Below are 14,829 nucleotides of genomic sequence, written 5' to 3'. Positions count from 1 at the left end.
TAAAATCATATGATACAGAAACAAATAATAATCTAATTTTTACAGCATAACACGGCTATTTTATAATCCATGGACATTATCTTCACAGTTATACATACACATAAATGAAGAAAACAAATTAAAATCCGAACAGGTCAGTCCCCACAGAAACACAGTGAAAAGAAACTGAGAGTTCACAAAAGCTTAGGTTTAGTTCACCTAAGTCTCAGCTAGAGTCTTTGATCACCAGATCTAGGCAGTCGGCTGAGTCTAAAACAACATCTTCCCTCCACGTGCTTGCAGGAATCTTCAGTTGGGATCCAGGCAGACTCTGTCTCTGCTGAAATCACTGCTAGCCAGTCAGCTGACTGATTAACCAACCACTCAGTTAAGTCACAAGTGTATAGATTTAAAGAAAACCCTGTTACAAGAAAAAACAAAACAGAGAATAGAAAAATAGACATGACTCTTTCCCCATTAGTTGGTGACTCAGACTAATTGAGACAATTTAACTAAAACAGTTTGGCTAAAATCGAAACAACATTCAAAGCATACAATTAAACTAGAATACGTTATTTCCCCCTCCCAGTTTCCCCTTGCTATAATTAGCGTTGCCCATGCTGCCCTGTTAAAGGGTTAACAATATCACTAACCTGCTGCAAAATGCCTGCGAGTTAGGGATGACAGCCTGCTTCCTGCTCCTGGGCCCAGCTTCTCCCAACCTACACAGGGCACAGGGCCTTCTGCAAAGCAGCTGCCCTGACTGCTTGCCCTCATGGAGTCTGACCCCAGCCACGGGGAACCTGTTGGAGCAGACCCAAAACTACCACACCCAATTCCAGAAGCTTCTGGGTGTGGAGTGCTATATCTGACGAGCAACAATGACCCAGAGACAATTCACTCCTATCTCCCCTCACTGGGTCTCTTAAAGAGATAGCTCACTGCGAGGCACATGGGTTACAATTACACCAGTTTTACTTTGGTGTAACTTAATCGACTGGCATGGAGTTTGTCTTCATTACACTGGTGTAACTGAGATCAGAATCAGGCTGAGTAATTACAGCCATATTTTTTCATTAACTTTTCATATACCTGTTCATATGGAGGCTTTTTTTGCAGAAACTCATATTTGTGATGACAAATGCATTGCGACTGCAAATGCCATTATTGCAGACTTCTAGCTTCCTAATTTGAACCCATGCTTTCAGTTCGTGTGCACAAATCTGACTTTCTGAATATGTAAAATTTTACATCTGAAAAAAGATGTGGGTGCAAATATCTGACCTATTTGTGGGTTTGTGAAAGTCTTTGTGCACTTTGTTTTCTGTGGAACCTGGTTCTAATTATAGGGGTAGAACTTATCCAGTGGTGTTTACTATGGGATTTGGGGTTTAGGATTAGGGCAGACCTCCCATGAGTCCCAGGTTTTCTAGAACTGTCCCATTTTAACCCCCAGGTGAAGTGAATATTTCCTGCATTCAGGGCCATCCAGAAAGGAGCAGTTTGCCCTTGGCCTCTTGTTTGAGAGGGCCCCCAAACTGAGTGGTGTTGCAACCTGGTGCACAGAGTTGCAGCACCTCTCAGATTTGGCCCATCCTCCCATCTGGAGCAGACAGGCTAGTCCTGAGTAATGCTGCATCCTGCTTTAGTCACTTGAAACGTCAGGAGGGATGAGTTAGGGATGGATCCAGGACAGCATGCTGTCACTTTCAGGCCTAGGGGGAGGATTCTTGCCCCTTTGGGTCCTCCCTGACATGCCCAGTCACATGGGGTGCACACTGCAGCCAGAACTTGCCCCATTCTAATTTAATTCCTCCTTTTAAAGGTAAACTAAAATGATCCTGCAAATAAATAAGTCGAAATGGGTTACAAGTGATGCAGAAAGCCTTGTCCTGGCCTTCTACACAGGAATGGATTTCACCTGACAGGAGACAACTGCACTAAAGTACCACTGGTTCCTTAGAACCAGAGTTATAATTAAAAAGGCCATCTCCATGTGTGCAGTTTTGCATAGCAGAAATATCACTCTAAGTGCACAGAGAGGAATTGAACTGGGACATTGAAGAGTTATACATCACATTAAACTCTACTAGTTCTGCATGAGAATTCCAAGGCCAGGATGTGGCCCTTCATTAAATACTTAGGAGAAAACAAACAAGGAAACTCCCACGGTAGTTATTGCAATGTATCATTATGCTGTGTGTTAACACTGACTAATAGAAAAGCAGAGATGCTTTCAAGTTTCAGGAAATATACTAGACTGGAAAACTGTGCTTAAAAATTATTTTTATTTAGACCACATGCTTTCTCTGTGATAGAAAAGACAGGGCTTGCTAGAGGACTTTGTTACTCTCAGCATTGTTCTCCAGAATCTGGTCTAGCCTCAAGGTCTAGAGCTGCTGGTCTTTCATTTCAGGGACGAACAACAGTGCAAAAAAGCTGTGCTGATCCTGTGTGGCATGAACAGATTGTCTTCAAGGAAATGTTCCCCCCACTGTGTCGAAGAGTCAAAATCCAGGTGTGGGATGAAGGCAGCATGAATGATGTGGCCTTAGCCACACACTTCATAGACCTGAAAAAAATCTCAAATGAACAAGATGGAGATAAAGGTAAAGGGGAAAATGTGTTAGTTATAAAAACTCTCCCCTGCCCGTAGGATAAAATTCACTAGCATGATGACTGGACCCTAGTTAAGACCCAGTTAAAGGCTTCAAAGGGTTTTAGTGAGGGGTAGGCCTTTTGTTGGTTGTATGAAAAATCCTCCTACCTTATACAGAGCTGAGTCTTTTTGTGTGTTTAATGGAATGGTGTTGTGCCCTTTGTTACAAATACTCCTAAATAGCATCATGTTGATCAGTAATGAAAAGGATTCTTACCCTCTCTGGGAACGTGGCAATGAGCTGTTACTATGTGGCATTTCTAATTCAGTTAGGGTCAAGTGATGTGAATTCAGGGCTAATGCCACTGGCACCTGAATTGCCAGGCAAACAAGTATGGATCACTTTTCTGGGGCAGACCGGCCTTCTATTTCTGATAGACTCAATGGCAACTATTTGTTCCTAGTTACTCAAAAAGAGAAAAATAAACCATTTTAAAATGTCCTAGAGCTAAATCCTCTCCCCAGTTCCCAGTCCAAGTAACAGGATGGGCATTGGAACTCTTTGGTCCAAGGATAGGGATCTTCCCTCCACATCCCAATCTCAATCTGCAGAGCATGAATGGAGCCGCTCCAGGGCTCTGGCACCATAGAGGGAATTGCTGGAGGAGGCTCATTGTGGTAGATACTATTTCATGCTGCACCACCCCAGTCCCTAGTGACAGTACACAGGTTTCCCCTGTCGAGCAGTGCTATGTACTGGGGTATGCACACAAGTACAGCCTCCTCAAATCACATTCTGCAGCTGGAGGGACACCAGCACCCATAGAAGTAGGGCCACATTGAGCCCCTTTATGAGTAAAACTCTCAGAGAACCGAGTTCTGCAAACAGTGTGTGAGAGAGCGAGAGCTTGTAATGCAAATGTTGTAAAATATGCATCATCTCCAGGGTTCTTGCCTACCTTTGGACCAGCTTGGATCAATCTCTATGGCTCACCTAGGAACCACTCCCTAATGGACGACCACCATGAGCTCAATGAAGGTTTTGGGGAAGGTGTCTCCTTTAGAGGCCGCCTCCTAATTGAAATTGCAGTGGAGATACTTTCAGGGGGAGCACAAGAGTCTAAATTTTCAAAGATCATCAAAGAGATAAAGTTACCTTCCAAAGCAACTAAAGGAAAAGAGAAAACAGACAAAGCAGAGGATGGGAAATCATCTTCTCCTTCAGACAAGGCAAACTCCACCGAGGCGGAAGTTGAGTCCTTTGATGTGCCTGCTGAGGTTAGTTTAAAATTTATTTTATATATCTATATATAAAAGAGATTGATTGATGCTTGGTTCAAAGTATGTAGCTAGTTGACAAACTAAGGCCCCAGTCATGCAGTCAGGTCTGTAACCTGGATGTGAATCACCACAGATGCAGTGGGGTCATGCGCTCACATCCAGTTACAGGGTTTGCCATGCAAACGGATCATAAATTCATATATTTCATTATCATATGCTGAATAGGATGGAAATCATTATTTACTATAGGTACTGTACAAGCACCCACATATAGGCTTTGCACACATATAGGACGACTCAGTCCCATATCTTCCTATTGTGGGGTTTCTTGTACCTTCTTCTCAGGCATCTGGTGCTGGCAACTGTCAGAGACAGGATACTGTTCTAGTTGGACCATTGGTCTGACCCAATACGGCAATTCCCATGTTCCTAAATCTTAGACCTGAAGTGTTCACAATCTAATGTTGAGTAGCTTTATTTAAGCTTAGTTTTTGGGTATCAGAATAGGACACCCACATTTAAAAATTAGGTTCCTCATTCTCTCTTGGAAATAAACTGTTTCTGAAACAATGGGTGGACACCAGCAGTGGCTTTACTGTGCATTCATGGGTTCAAGTGCACCTACAGAAATAATAAAACCAAGGGTGCGAAAATACTGAATGTTTTTGATACACTATTGATAGATGTGCGTGGCTTCACGTTAATCATATTTGGGTATAGACCCCAAGAGCAGAACTGCATTGATAAATGTACATTTTCACAGGCAAATATACACTCCTTCTGGCCCAGTGCAGAGGGGAGGCCCATGGGCAGGGGTGAGAGCGAGTCTTCCCCACACTCCCCCTGCAGCAGCAGATCCTGGCTCCCCACTCTGGGCTTGGTGCATGGAATTGCAGCACCACTCATGAAGATGGAGGGACAGCCAGGCCAAACATGAGGGGCGCTGCAACCCTGTGTGCAGGTCGCAATGCTCAGAGTGGGGAACTGGGCCCTGATCTGCAGGACAGGAACTACTGCTCCGGGGTGAGTGTGGGGCAGGCTTGCTCTCCAGCCATCCCCTTACCCGTGGCTTCTCCTCCACACCAGGCTGGGATTAGGGTTGTGGTGCTGGGGCAGAGGGTGCTGCTGCAGGTGGCTGGTGCCCCCTCAGCAGTTTACTGTAGTGCACTCATTGAATTGGGAGGCTCCATCCACCCTCAGTGGGTACCTTTAATGGGCATCTGAGCATGGTGGACAAGAGGCTCTACTGTGTTAGAAAACTTTGTGATATGAAGGGGCAGAACCTAGCCTCTCTCAGGTCTATGGCCATCAGCATTTCCTTTCTTTAGGTCATTCAGGATGGAGAATGCTGCTTGCAGACTGCCACCACGGTAGCGAGGGCCACCTTCTCTGAACTAGGGCCAAATTGTGTGCTGGGTAAATGGACATAGCTCCATTGCCTTCAGTAGAATTTCACCTATTTACACCAGCAGAGAATTTGGCTCATAGTCATTAAGGCCACTAGCCTCTCCTCCTTTAACTCCCTCCTCGAGGCCCACTTCTGCTGCAATACCTACAAGAAACTGGCAACTAATAATAGCCAGGTATAGAGCCAGCGGGGATAGTTGGGATTGATAGGCCCTGGGTCTGATTGTCTTCCTTTATTTATGCTAATCAGAAGTAGTGCCATTAAAGTCACTCGTGTGAAACTGGTGGAAGTGTGAGGAGAAGCAGCCCAATTGCATGGTTTCTCCCCCTCTCTCTTATCCTTCATAGGGCTTCTCTTCTGGAATTGCGAGCTCTTTGGAGCAGGGATCACAATTTATGGGCAAGATCTTCAGCTGCTGTAAATTGGTGTAGCTCCATTAACTTCATGCAAATTGAGTTAGGCTGATTTACATCGCCTGGGGCTCAGTCCCTTTCTGTGTTAAAAGGGCCTAGCGCACTGTGAGAGGAAGTGGGGTCCAGTGGCTAGGGTTCTAGACTGGACTTGGAAATTCAGGTTCAAATTTCCTGCTCTACTATCGTGACCTTAGCCAAGTCACTTAAGTCAAGTCCTCAAAGGTATCTAGCTCCCATTGATTTTAATGGAAGTTAGGAACTTAAATACCTTTGAGTGTCTATAACTCAGTTCTCCATCTGTTAATGAGGATAATGGGGTGTTCTGAGGATAAAATACATTAAAGATTGTGAAGTGCTCAGATAAAGTAATAGGGGCTATAGAAGTATCTCACGTGGATGAATAGACACTACTGTAATGCCAATTAATAGTAACAATAAGGATTTATTACAATCAAGATAATTGTTAGCAACTGGTGTCTGACTCAAATTCAGAATGAATAAAATGCAATAACACATCTCCATACTGTTTGATATTCTTTCCTTGTTGACATTCAAATATATTTCCTGCTGCTGTAGACAGAATCATTGTGTTACAGACATGTAAAAGGAAAGTCAAGAATGCTGGAGATTACAAATAAACTGAAAAGTGATAAAATTTGCAACATTTTTATGAGGTCTCTCTGCAGATTAGGGTAAATCACCGTGCCTCGTAATCTGACATTATTGACTGAGCACAACACCAAGAACATAAAGAGCATTCAAAATTAATTACTTTTTGTAAATGGGAATAGAAGAGTGTGGCACAGATTTGAGTCCTGGTTTCACTCATTGCCATACGCTTCATGGTAATGTTAAAAAATCATGTAACAGGGAAATCAAAACTGAACTTCAACTGCAATGCATTGTCTTTGATAGTTTTACTATGACATGCTGATGTTTCTTTCAGCTTAGAGCTATCCCCTGCAGCTGTACAGTGCATACTTATATTTCAAGACATATATATGTTGGGCTATACCAAGAGCGGCTTGTTCCTTTGAGAAAGGCAGGCAAACAAGTATTAAAATACACACGGTTTCTTTTATTCATTGCCCCGTTATGCTGTCTTTTAGGAGACTCACTGGGCCAACTTGTGCTCGGATTTACACTCAGTAAATCAGCATGCACACAGTGAAAGAAAATGTCAGAGAACCATCCATACCATCACTGTGCTTACAGTGTTTGAACAACTAACAGTGTACCTGGGGTCTGATCCAAAGCCAATTGAATGACAAGACTCCCGTTGATTGCAATGGGCTTTGGACTGGGACTCTAATACTGTGAGGTGCTGAGTGCTTCCTGAGATTTAAAGGTGCTCAGCATCTTCTCATCTCATTGACTTGAGAATGCTCAGCATCTCCCAGGCTAATATCATTCTGGAGTGCACTATCAGGAATGTTGTAAGATGAGGGAGGTAATTGTCCTGCTCTGCTCAGCACTGGTGAGGTCTCAGCTGGAGTACTGTGTCCAATTTTGGGCACCATATCTAGGAAAGATGTAGACAAATTGGAGAGAGACCGGAGGAGAGCCATAAAACTAATAAAAGGTTTAGAAAACCTGACCTGTGAGGAAAGGTTAAAAAAACTGGGTATGTTTAGTCTTGGGAAAAGAAGACAAAGGCAGAACCTGATAAGTCTTCAAATATGTTGAGGGCTGTTATAAAGAGGACAATGATCAATTATTATCATGCCCACAGAAAGTAGGAACTAGAAGTAATGGGCTTAATCTGCAGTAAGAGTAATTTAGGTTAGATCTGAGAAAAAAATTGTAACTATAAAGATAGTTAAGCAATGGAATAGGCTTCCAAGGGAAGTTGTGGAATCCCCCTCACTGGAAGTTTAAGAATAACTTGGACAAACACCTGCCAGGGATGGTCTGGGAGGTTTACTTGGTCCTGCTACAGCACAGGGGGCTGGACTAGATGGCTTTTTTCCAGCCCTACATTTTCCAGCTTTACATTTCTATGATTTTATGAAGTGACTCTGAGGAGCCACAAGGGGGCAGCACAGATGTGAAAACTCTAGGGTCGGAATTCATTAGAATGCTATATACTGTAGTTTACTACATCATTGCTTGGAAGTTATATTGCCACACGAAGTTTAATACGACTTATTTCAAGAGAGTGAAATTTCACTGTAGCACTGAAACAAAAATAGTGCCCAGGAATTCTTAGAGACAGATCATTTGAATGATTGTATGACGGTAGGTGAACATGCTGAAACCATTCATAGAGAGTTCTGTGCAGTGCTTAAATTTGTAATGAAAGAGGTGCCGGGGATCAAGCAATTAGATGCTGAGGCTCAAACAAATTTTTTATTTTCATAACTGATGTGAAAAACTCAGAGGCATCGGGGCTATGAACTCTCAAGCCTAGAGGTGCTGGGGGATCAGCCCTGGCAAGCCCTGACACAAATTAAGCACTGGTTCTGTGTGCTAAGAAAATAGTAAAAGGTAAAACCTCAATGTCATTTTCCCCCCACAGATCCACAAAGAGGACTCTGAGGAATTCCTTCTCTTTGGGGCATTTTTTGAAGCCACGATGATTGACAGGAAAGTTGGAGATAAACCAATAAGCTTTGAGGTTTCTGTTGGTAAGGATATGTAAAACGCTTCTCCAATGAAGGAGTTAATTCTCAGTGCACCAAGGTGACTATGTCATTGAAGGGGCTGACTGCAGAGAAATACCTATACATTTCAATTAATCTCTGAACATCATGGCACTGGGTGTCAATTTTCCTGGTGTTTCCTTCTTCCACTCAACCTGGAAGACCAAGCCTTTGTTGTTTTCAGTTGCAGTTGGATTCCATAGGTCCAAATCCTTTCATCTAGTGCCATCTAGCATAGTAGACGGTGTCCTGGGTATCTCTGTGAGAGGCATGATCCCCTGCAGCTCCTGTGGCTCTAATGGATCCTCGCTGCAGGGGATCTGGCCAAACCCTACTGACACCCTGGCCCTTCCTGCATGCTGGTGTAGAGGAAGTCAGTGCAGAGCTGAGTCCCACACCACACCCACAGGTGCATCTCCTCTTAGAAGCCTGGCTATATCCTGCCCTCTACTGGTTCTGCTGCACAAGGGCTCCTCTGCAGCTGTGGTGGTGGGGCCAGGAACTGCCCTAAGTGCAGCATAAAGAGAAAATAAAAGATCTTTTTATAAATGTTAGCTGAACATTTCCAAACCTCAGAAAGATCAGCTCCAGGCGAAAGCCTGGATTGAACCTGATTTCACCTGAAGGACTTTGCGCATCTGTTTTTGGTTTACCACCCTAATGAGGTCTCTGTGCACAGTGACAGTCCCACATTTTCCTTATGTTCACTCACGTGTCTGGATAGGTGTTCCTTCTGAAGGAGAGTGCAGGGAGGGACCTCACAGGCAAACAAAGCAATGTGTAATATTGACTTATGCTGACATTCAGTGGGAAAATAAGCCAAAATTAACAGCAAGCTCGTTTGTGTACTTGTGCAATAAAGGCCAAAGACCAGTTCACGTTAGAAATTAAAATTGGCAGTGGCGTCTGGATCTGAAAAATGGTTCTGGCACCCTCCAGCTTTGTGCGTGTTTGGAACTGGGATCCAAACGTGGCTAATAGCCATTGGACTGAACCAAAATCTAGGTTGGAACATGGTAGCATCTGAGATTCAGATCCCAGTTTCAGCCTCAAGCCCATCTCTAATCAAAATTTTAATAGCCAGTTTAATACATACCCTCCTCATGTCACTGATAACTGCCCTCTCTGGTACATGTCTATAGGTATGATACTAATGAAATTTGTGCATCATGAGTGCATGTTCCCCACAGTACTGCTGTCAATAAGGCCCCTTCCGAACCCATACAATACTAAATTAGCTTGAATGAAAACAGACTTTAACACTTCTGAGAACAGCTTTTGTAATTAGGACCCATGTGTTGCAAACAGATACAGTCACCATTGAAATCTCATGCACACGCTGGGAGCTGGGGCTACAACTCTGTACTATCCACTCCAAAAATTCAGGCACCGTTTAGAATTCTGTTAGCTAACGTAGGTTCCATATTCTCTCTGTGGGCCAGCTACTAGAGGGCAGCATCACCCATTCAAAGGCACCACATTGCTATACCTTATATAGCAGTCCTGTATTACCAGTTAAAGGAAGTAACCACCTTATTAATCTTGTTGAGGTGGAGCCTAGACAGGTAATGTGGCTAACCCTTGCTGCCATAACCAATAGAAACAGGGCATTGTCAGAATAGTCAGCTAAGAGATGGGGGCAGAAAGGTTCAGTTGGAATCATTTTGGTTTTTTGTACACAGGGTTTGTCCACTTCGTACTTCACTCCAGCAATTCTACAAAAGAATCCTGTGGCTCCTTTAACTTTGTAATGAAATCTGTAAAAATATCACAAACTCTGCTGAGCTTTTAACTAAATGCATACTGTCTGGATCCCAGACATTCACCAGTCTCTGCACTCCTTGATTATCATACACATTGTAAGGAGAGTGGTCACTTTAGATAAGCTATTACCAGGAGGAGAGTGGGGTGGGAGGAGGTATTTTTCATGCTTTGTGTGTATATAATAAGATCTTCTACACTTTCCACAGTATGCATCCGATGAAGTGAACTGTAGCTCACGAAAGCTTATGCTCAAATAAATTGGTTAGTCTCTAAGGTGCCACAAGTACTCCTTTTCTTTTTGCGAATACAGACTAACACGGCTGTTACTCTGAAAATTATCAGGACATGCTCCCTCCTATCCCCGAATTTGTCAGAGCCTAATGTTTCCATTTGACAGTCTCTTGGACAACACGGATGTCTGTTATGAGCACTAAGGCTTCACACCATTGTAAAGCTCCTCAGTGTAAAACCATTGCAAGAGGACAATCCAGCTCCTAGATTCATAGATATTTAGGTCAGAAGGGACCATTATGATCTAGTCTGACCTCCTGCACAACGCAGGCCACAGAATTTCACCCACCACTCCTACAAAAAAACCTCACACCTATATCTGTGCTATTGAAGTCCTCAAATCGTAGTTTAAAGACTTCAAGGAGCAGAAAATCCTCCAGCAAGTGACCCGTGCCCCATGCTACAGAGGAAGGCGAAAAACCTCCAGGGCCTCTTCCAATCTGCCCTGGAGGAAAATTTCTTCCTGACCCCAAATATGGCAATCAGCTAAACCCTGAGCATATGGGCAAGATTCATCAGCCAGATACTACAGAAAATTTTTTCCTGGGTAACTCGGATCTCACCCCATCTAATAGCCCATCACAGGCCATTGGGCCTATTTACCATGAATGTGACCTCTATACCATCATACAGTGGTTAAACCAGTGATTCTCAAACTGTAGACTAGGGACTATTGGGAACAGATTATTCAGAGAGCTGGTCAGTGGAGACCTGGCAGGTCACTTGGTGATTGCAGCTCTTTCTACAGCTGTCCAGGCTCTTCACTACAAAGAAAAGCCCCTGTAACGCTGTAAAGAGAGCTAGCAACAAGGAGCAGGAGTTAGCCTAGTATCTCTGCTAGGGGCAGCTCCTGCACAAGAGTAGGAAAGAAGGAAATGGGAGCTGCCCTCAAGGAGCGGAACAATTGAAAATATCTACATTCCTATATCACTTTTTTAAAATAGGCAAATGCCATTTTGGAGTGCCTTAACAATAAAGCAAAGAACTACAGTTCACTCAGGTTTATCACCCTATCTCCTATGTAGCATGACTCCATTCCCTGCCCTTACAACCTTGTTTTGTATCTCTAGGTAACTTTGGAAATATTATTGATGGAGTGTCACCGGAAGCTGGTGGTAAAAAGAAGGGACATGAGGGAGAAGAGGAAGAAAGTGCCCCATTGCTGCATGAAGGGGAGAGTGAAGCGTCACATGACATTGGAATACCAATGATATCCACCACCCACCCTGAGAAGCCACTCCTCACAGACGGAAACCGGTAGAATGTTTGAACTTCATGACATTAATGTATAGTTTTCTGGCTTTTGCCCTGTAACACTAGGATGTAGGTTTTTGATTTAACAATTGCTAGCAGCATTGAACAGCCTGTTGTAGAACATGCTAAAACATAATTGGCCAGTGTAAATCAGGAAAGCCCTATGCAAGTCAAATGGATCTGTGCTGGGTTCACCAGCGTAGAATCTTGGCTCAAATGAGGGTTGGCCTTAGAACTTTTGGTGCCTTTAACAAGACTATATTACAGTGCCACATAATAGAGTCAGAGAAGGGAGAGTAGCTTTTTCAAGTCTGTTCAGTACAAATTTAGGTCCAGAGTCCAATACCCTTAATGACAGTGATTAGTCACTTACTCTGTAAGTAGCTCCGCTGAAATCAGAGAGACTACATGAAGAGTATGTAGAATTCAAATGAACAAGGGTATCAGAATCGGTTCCTTATTTTGTAGATAATCAGATTAATTTCCAAAACATTTCAAGATTTGGAAAATAAGAGTGAAATAACAAATAGCAGCACAGGTGGGGGGGAAACAGAAGAACAGACCATGGAGAAGATGGAGAGTTGATGGAGCAAATACAAAAAGAAGTTTGCAGATGGACTTGTTAAAGTACAGGGGTGATTTTTTCTCTCTCACACTCACACATTTCATTTCATGTCAAAGGTATCAATAAAACACAGTAGTAGATAGAACTATTCCTGACATTACTGAGTGCCAAGCAGAGGAAGTTCTAGAATACAGGAGGTCCAAAACTTGACAGTACCTCTTCCTGTAGGCTTCAAGGCACTGCCAGCAGGAGTTAAACACAGGGACCATCTCGAAATTTTGGATCTGGATCTCTGTTTTGGTTTCTGAACCTGCACAAAGTTCAGAAGTGTTTGGACTGGATCCTTCCTGACAGTAAATCATGCAATTAAATTAAATAATGGTCAATGAAATTAAGGAAGAATGAAAGACTTTGTAAGGCTTTTTTTGCTTTTTCTTTTTTCTCGTTTTCTTTTTTTTTTTTTTGGCACTACAGAGATGAAAATCATTGCTGTCAAGAATATAGTTGCCCCTCTTGTCTCATAATAGGGCTACAGAATGAGCTCCTGCTAGGTTATTATCCTATAAAGCAGATTGCAGGATTTTTAGTTTTTCCCCTGACAGGAATTCAGGTTTAAACAGCTGCAGTAAAAGAATTCCATATTTCTGCAATTCCATGTTTAGCTTGCTCAGATATTTATAAAGCTCTCTCTCATTAAGGATCCATTTCCCTCAAATCTGTGTGGATATAAATTGTTTTGGTTTTTTTATTTTTCTCTTCTTATGGTGTCTGTAGCCACTTGACCTGCTCGGGCCATCAGACAGCAGGAATGTTATTGGTAATTGTATTCACTGTCACTGAAAGGATATTCCTAATATTAATCAGTCCTTCAGTAGGACATTCAACTTGTCAAATAAATATTGTGCTAAAGCCCATAAATTAACAGTAAAAACAGAAACAAAAAAATCCCATTTGGCATTTCACACTGCTAGCAGATTAACAAAAGTATAGAAAATGGCTTTGCCAACCAGTTATACGCAGCCCCTCCCACCCGTGCAAACAGACACCAGTAAATTGCCAGGATTTTTCATGTTTATGTATAACAAGGACAAACTAACCATGAAAAAATGACTGTTCGGTTCCTCATAGCGAGATTAATGGTAGGATGTCAAGTCTCATTCTTTTAAGAGTACAGTGTTTTCTATCACAATAGGGCCAAATCGTCCCCTCTGCAAATACAAAAACACCACCAACCCTTGAAAGTGTCAAGAAGTTCTGGGAATCGTAATTCAGTGACAGGTTTCAGAGTAGCAGCCATGTTAGTCTGTATCTGTAAGAAGAAAAGGAGTACTTCTGGCACCTTAGAGACTAACAAATTTATTTGAGCATAAGCTTTCATGGGCTAAAACCCACTTCATCGGATGCATGCAGTGGAAAATACAGTAGGAAGATCTAGATATACACACAGAGAACATGAAACAATGGGTGTTACCATACACACTATAATGAGAGTGATCAGTTAAGGTGAGCTATTACCAGCAGAAGAGAAAAAACCTTTTGTAGTGATAATCAAGATGGGCCATTTCCAGCAGTTGACAAGAATGTGTGAGGAACAGTAGGGGTGGGGGGGAAATAAACATGGGGAAATAGTTTTACTTTGTGTAATTACACAGAGGACAGGACAAGGAGTAATGGTCTCAAGTTGCAGTGGGGGAGGTTTAGGTTGGATATTAGGAAAAAAACTTTTTCACTAGGAGGGTGGTGAAACACTGGAATGCGTTACCTAGGGAGGTGGTAGAATCTCCTTCCTTAGAAGTTTAAGGTCAGGCTTGACAAAGCCCTGGCTGGGATGATTTAATTGGGGATTGGTCCTGCTTTGAGCAGGGGGTTGGACTAGATGACCTCCTGCGGTCCCTTCCAACCCTGATATTCTATGATTCTATGATCCACTCCCAGTCTTTATTCAAGCCTAATTTAATGGTGTCCAGTTTGCAAATTAATTCCAATTCAGCAGTCTCTCATTGGAGTCTGTTTTTGAAGTTTTTTTGTAGTAATATTGTGACTTTTAGGTCTGTAATCAAGTGACCAGAGAGATTGAAGTGTTCTCCGACTGGTTTTTGAATGTTATAATTCTTGATGTCAGATTTGTGTCCATTTATTCTTTTATGTAGAGACTGTCCAGTTTGGCCAATGTACATGGCAGAGGGGCATTGCTGGCACATGATGGCATATATCACATTGGTAGATGTGCAGGTGAACGAGCCTCTGATAGCATGGCTGATGTGATTAGGCCCTATGATGGTGTCCCCTGAATAGATATGTGGGCACAGTTGGCAACGGGCTTTGTTGCAAGGATAGGTTCCTGGGTTAGAGTTTTTGTTGTGTGGTTGCTGGTGAGTATTTGCTTCAGGTTGGGGGCGCTGTCTGTAAGCAAGGTCTGGCCTGTCTCCCAAGATCTGTGAGAGTGATGGGTTGTTCTTCAGGATAGGTTGTAGATCCTTGATGATGTGCTGGAGAGTTTTTAGTTGGGGGCTGAAGGTGATGGCTAGTGGCGTTCTGTTACTTTGTTAGGCCTGTCCTGTAGTAGGTGACTTCTGGGTCTCTTCTGGCTCTGTCAATCTGTTTCTTCACTCCTGTTAGTAATTCAATGAGTT

General features: G+C 42.9%; 1 protein-coding gene across 1 annotated transcript in view; it reads left to right on the top strand.

The window, feature by feature from the left end:
• The window catches only part of FER1L6 (fer-1 like family member 6), a 148,439-nt gene that overhangs the window by 57,285 nt on the left and 76,325 nt on the right, over positions 1-14,829 (top strand). Inside the window, exons 10-13 of the mRNA XM_073329149.2 lie at positions 2,396-2,588; positions 3,525-3,856; positions 8,199-8,307; positions 11,448-11,634. Of these exons, the coding sequence (XP_073185250.1) occupies positions 2,396-2,588; positions 3,525-3,856; positions 8,199-8,307; positions 11,448-11,634 (821 nt within the window). The remainder of the gene's footprint in view (positions 1-2,395; positions 2,589-3,524; positions 3,857-8,198; positions 8,308-11,447; positions 11,635-14,829) is intronic.

The sequence above is a fragment of the Lepidochelys kempii genome, chromosome 2, assembly GCF_965140285.1.
Source record: "Lepidochelys kempii isolate rLepKem1 chromosome 2, rLepKem1.hap1, whole genome shotgun sequence".
Lineage (NCBI taxonomy): Eukaryota > Metazoa > Chordata > Testudines > Cheloniidae > Lepidochelys > Lepidochelys kempii.
Note: the sequence above shows the minus strand (reverse complement) of the source record. Positions and strands in the feature narration are given on the sequence as shown.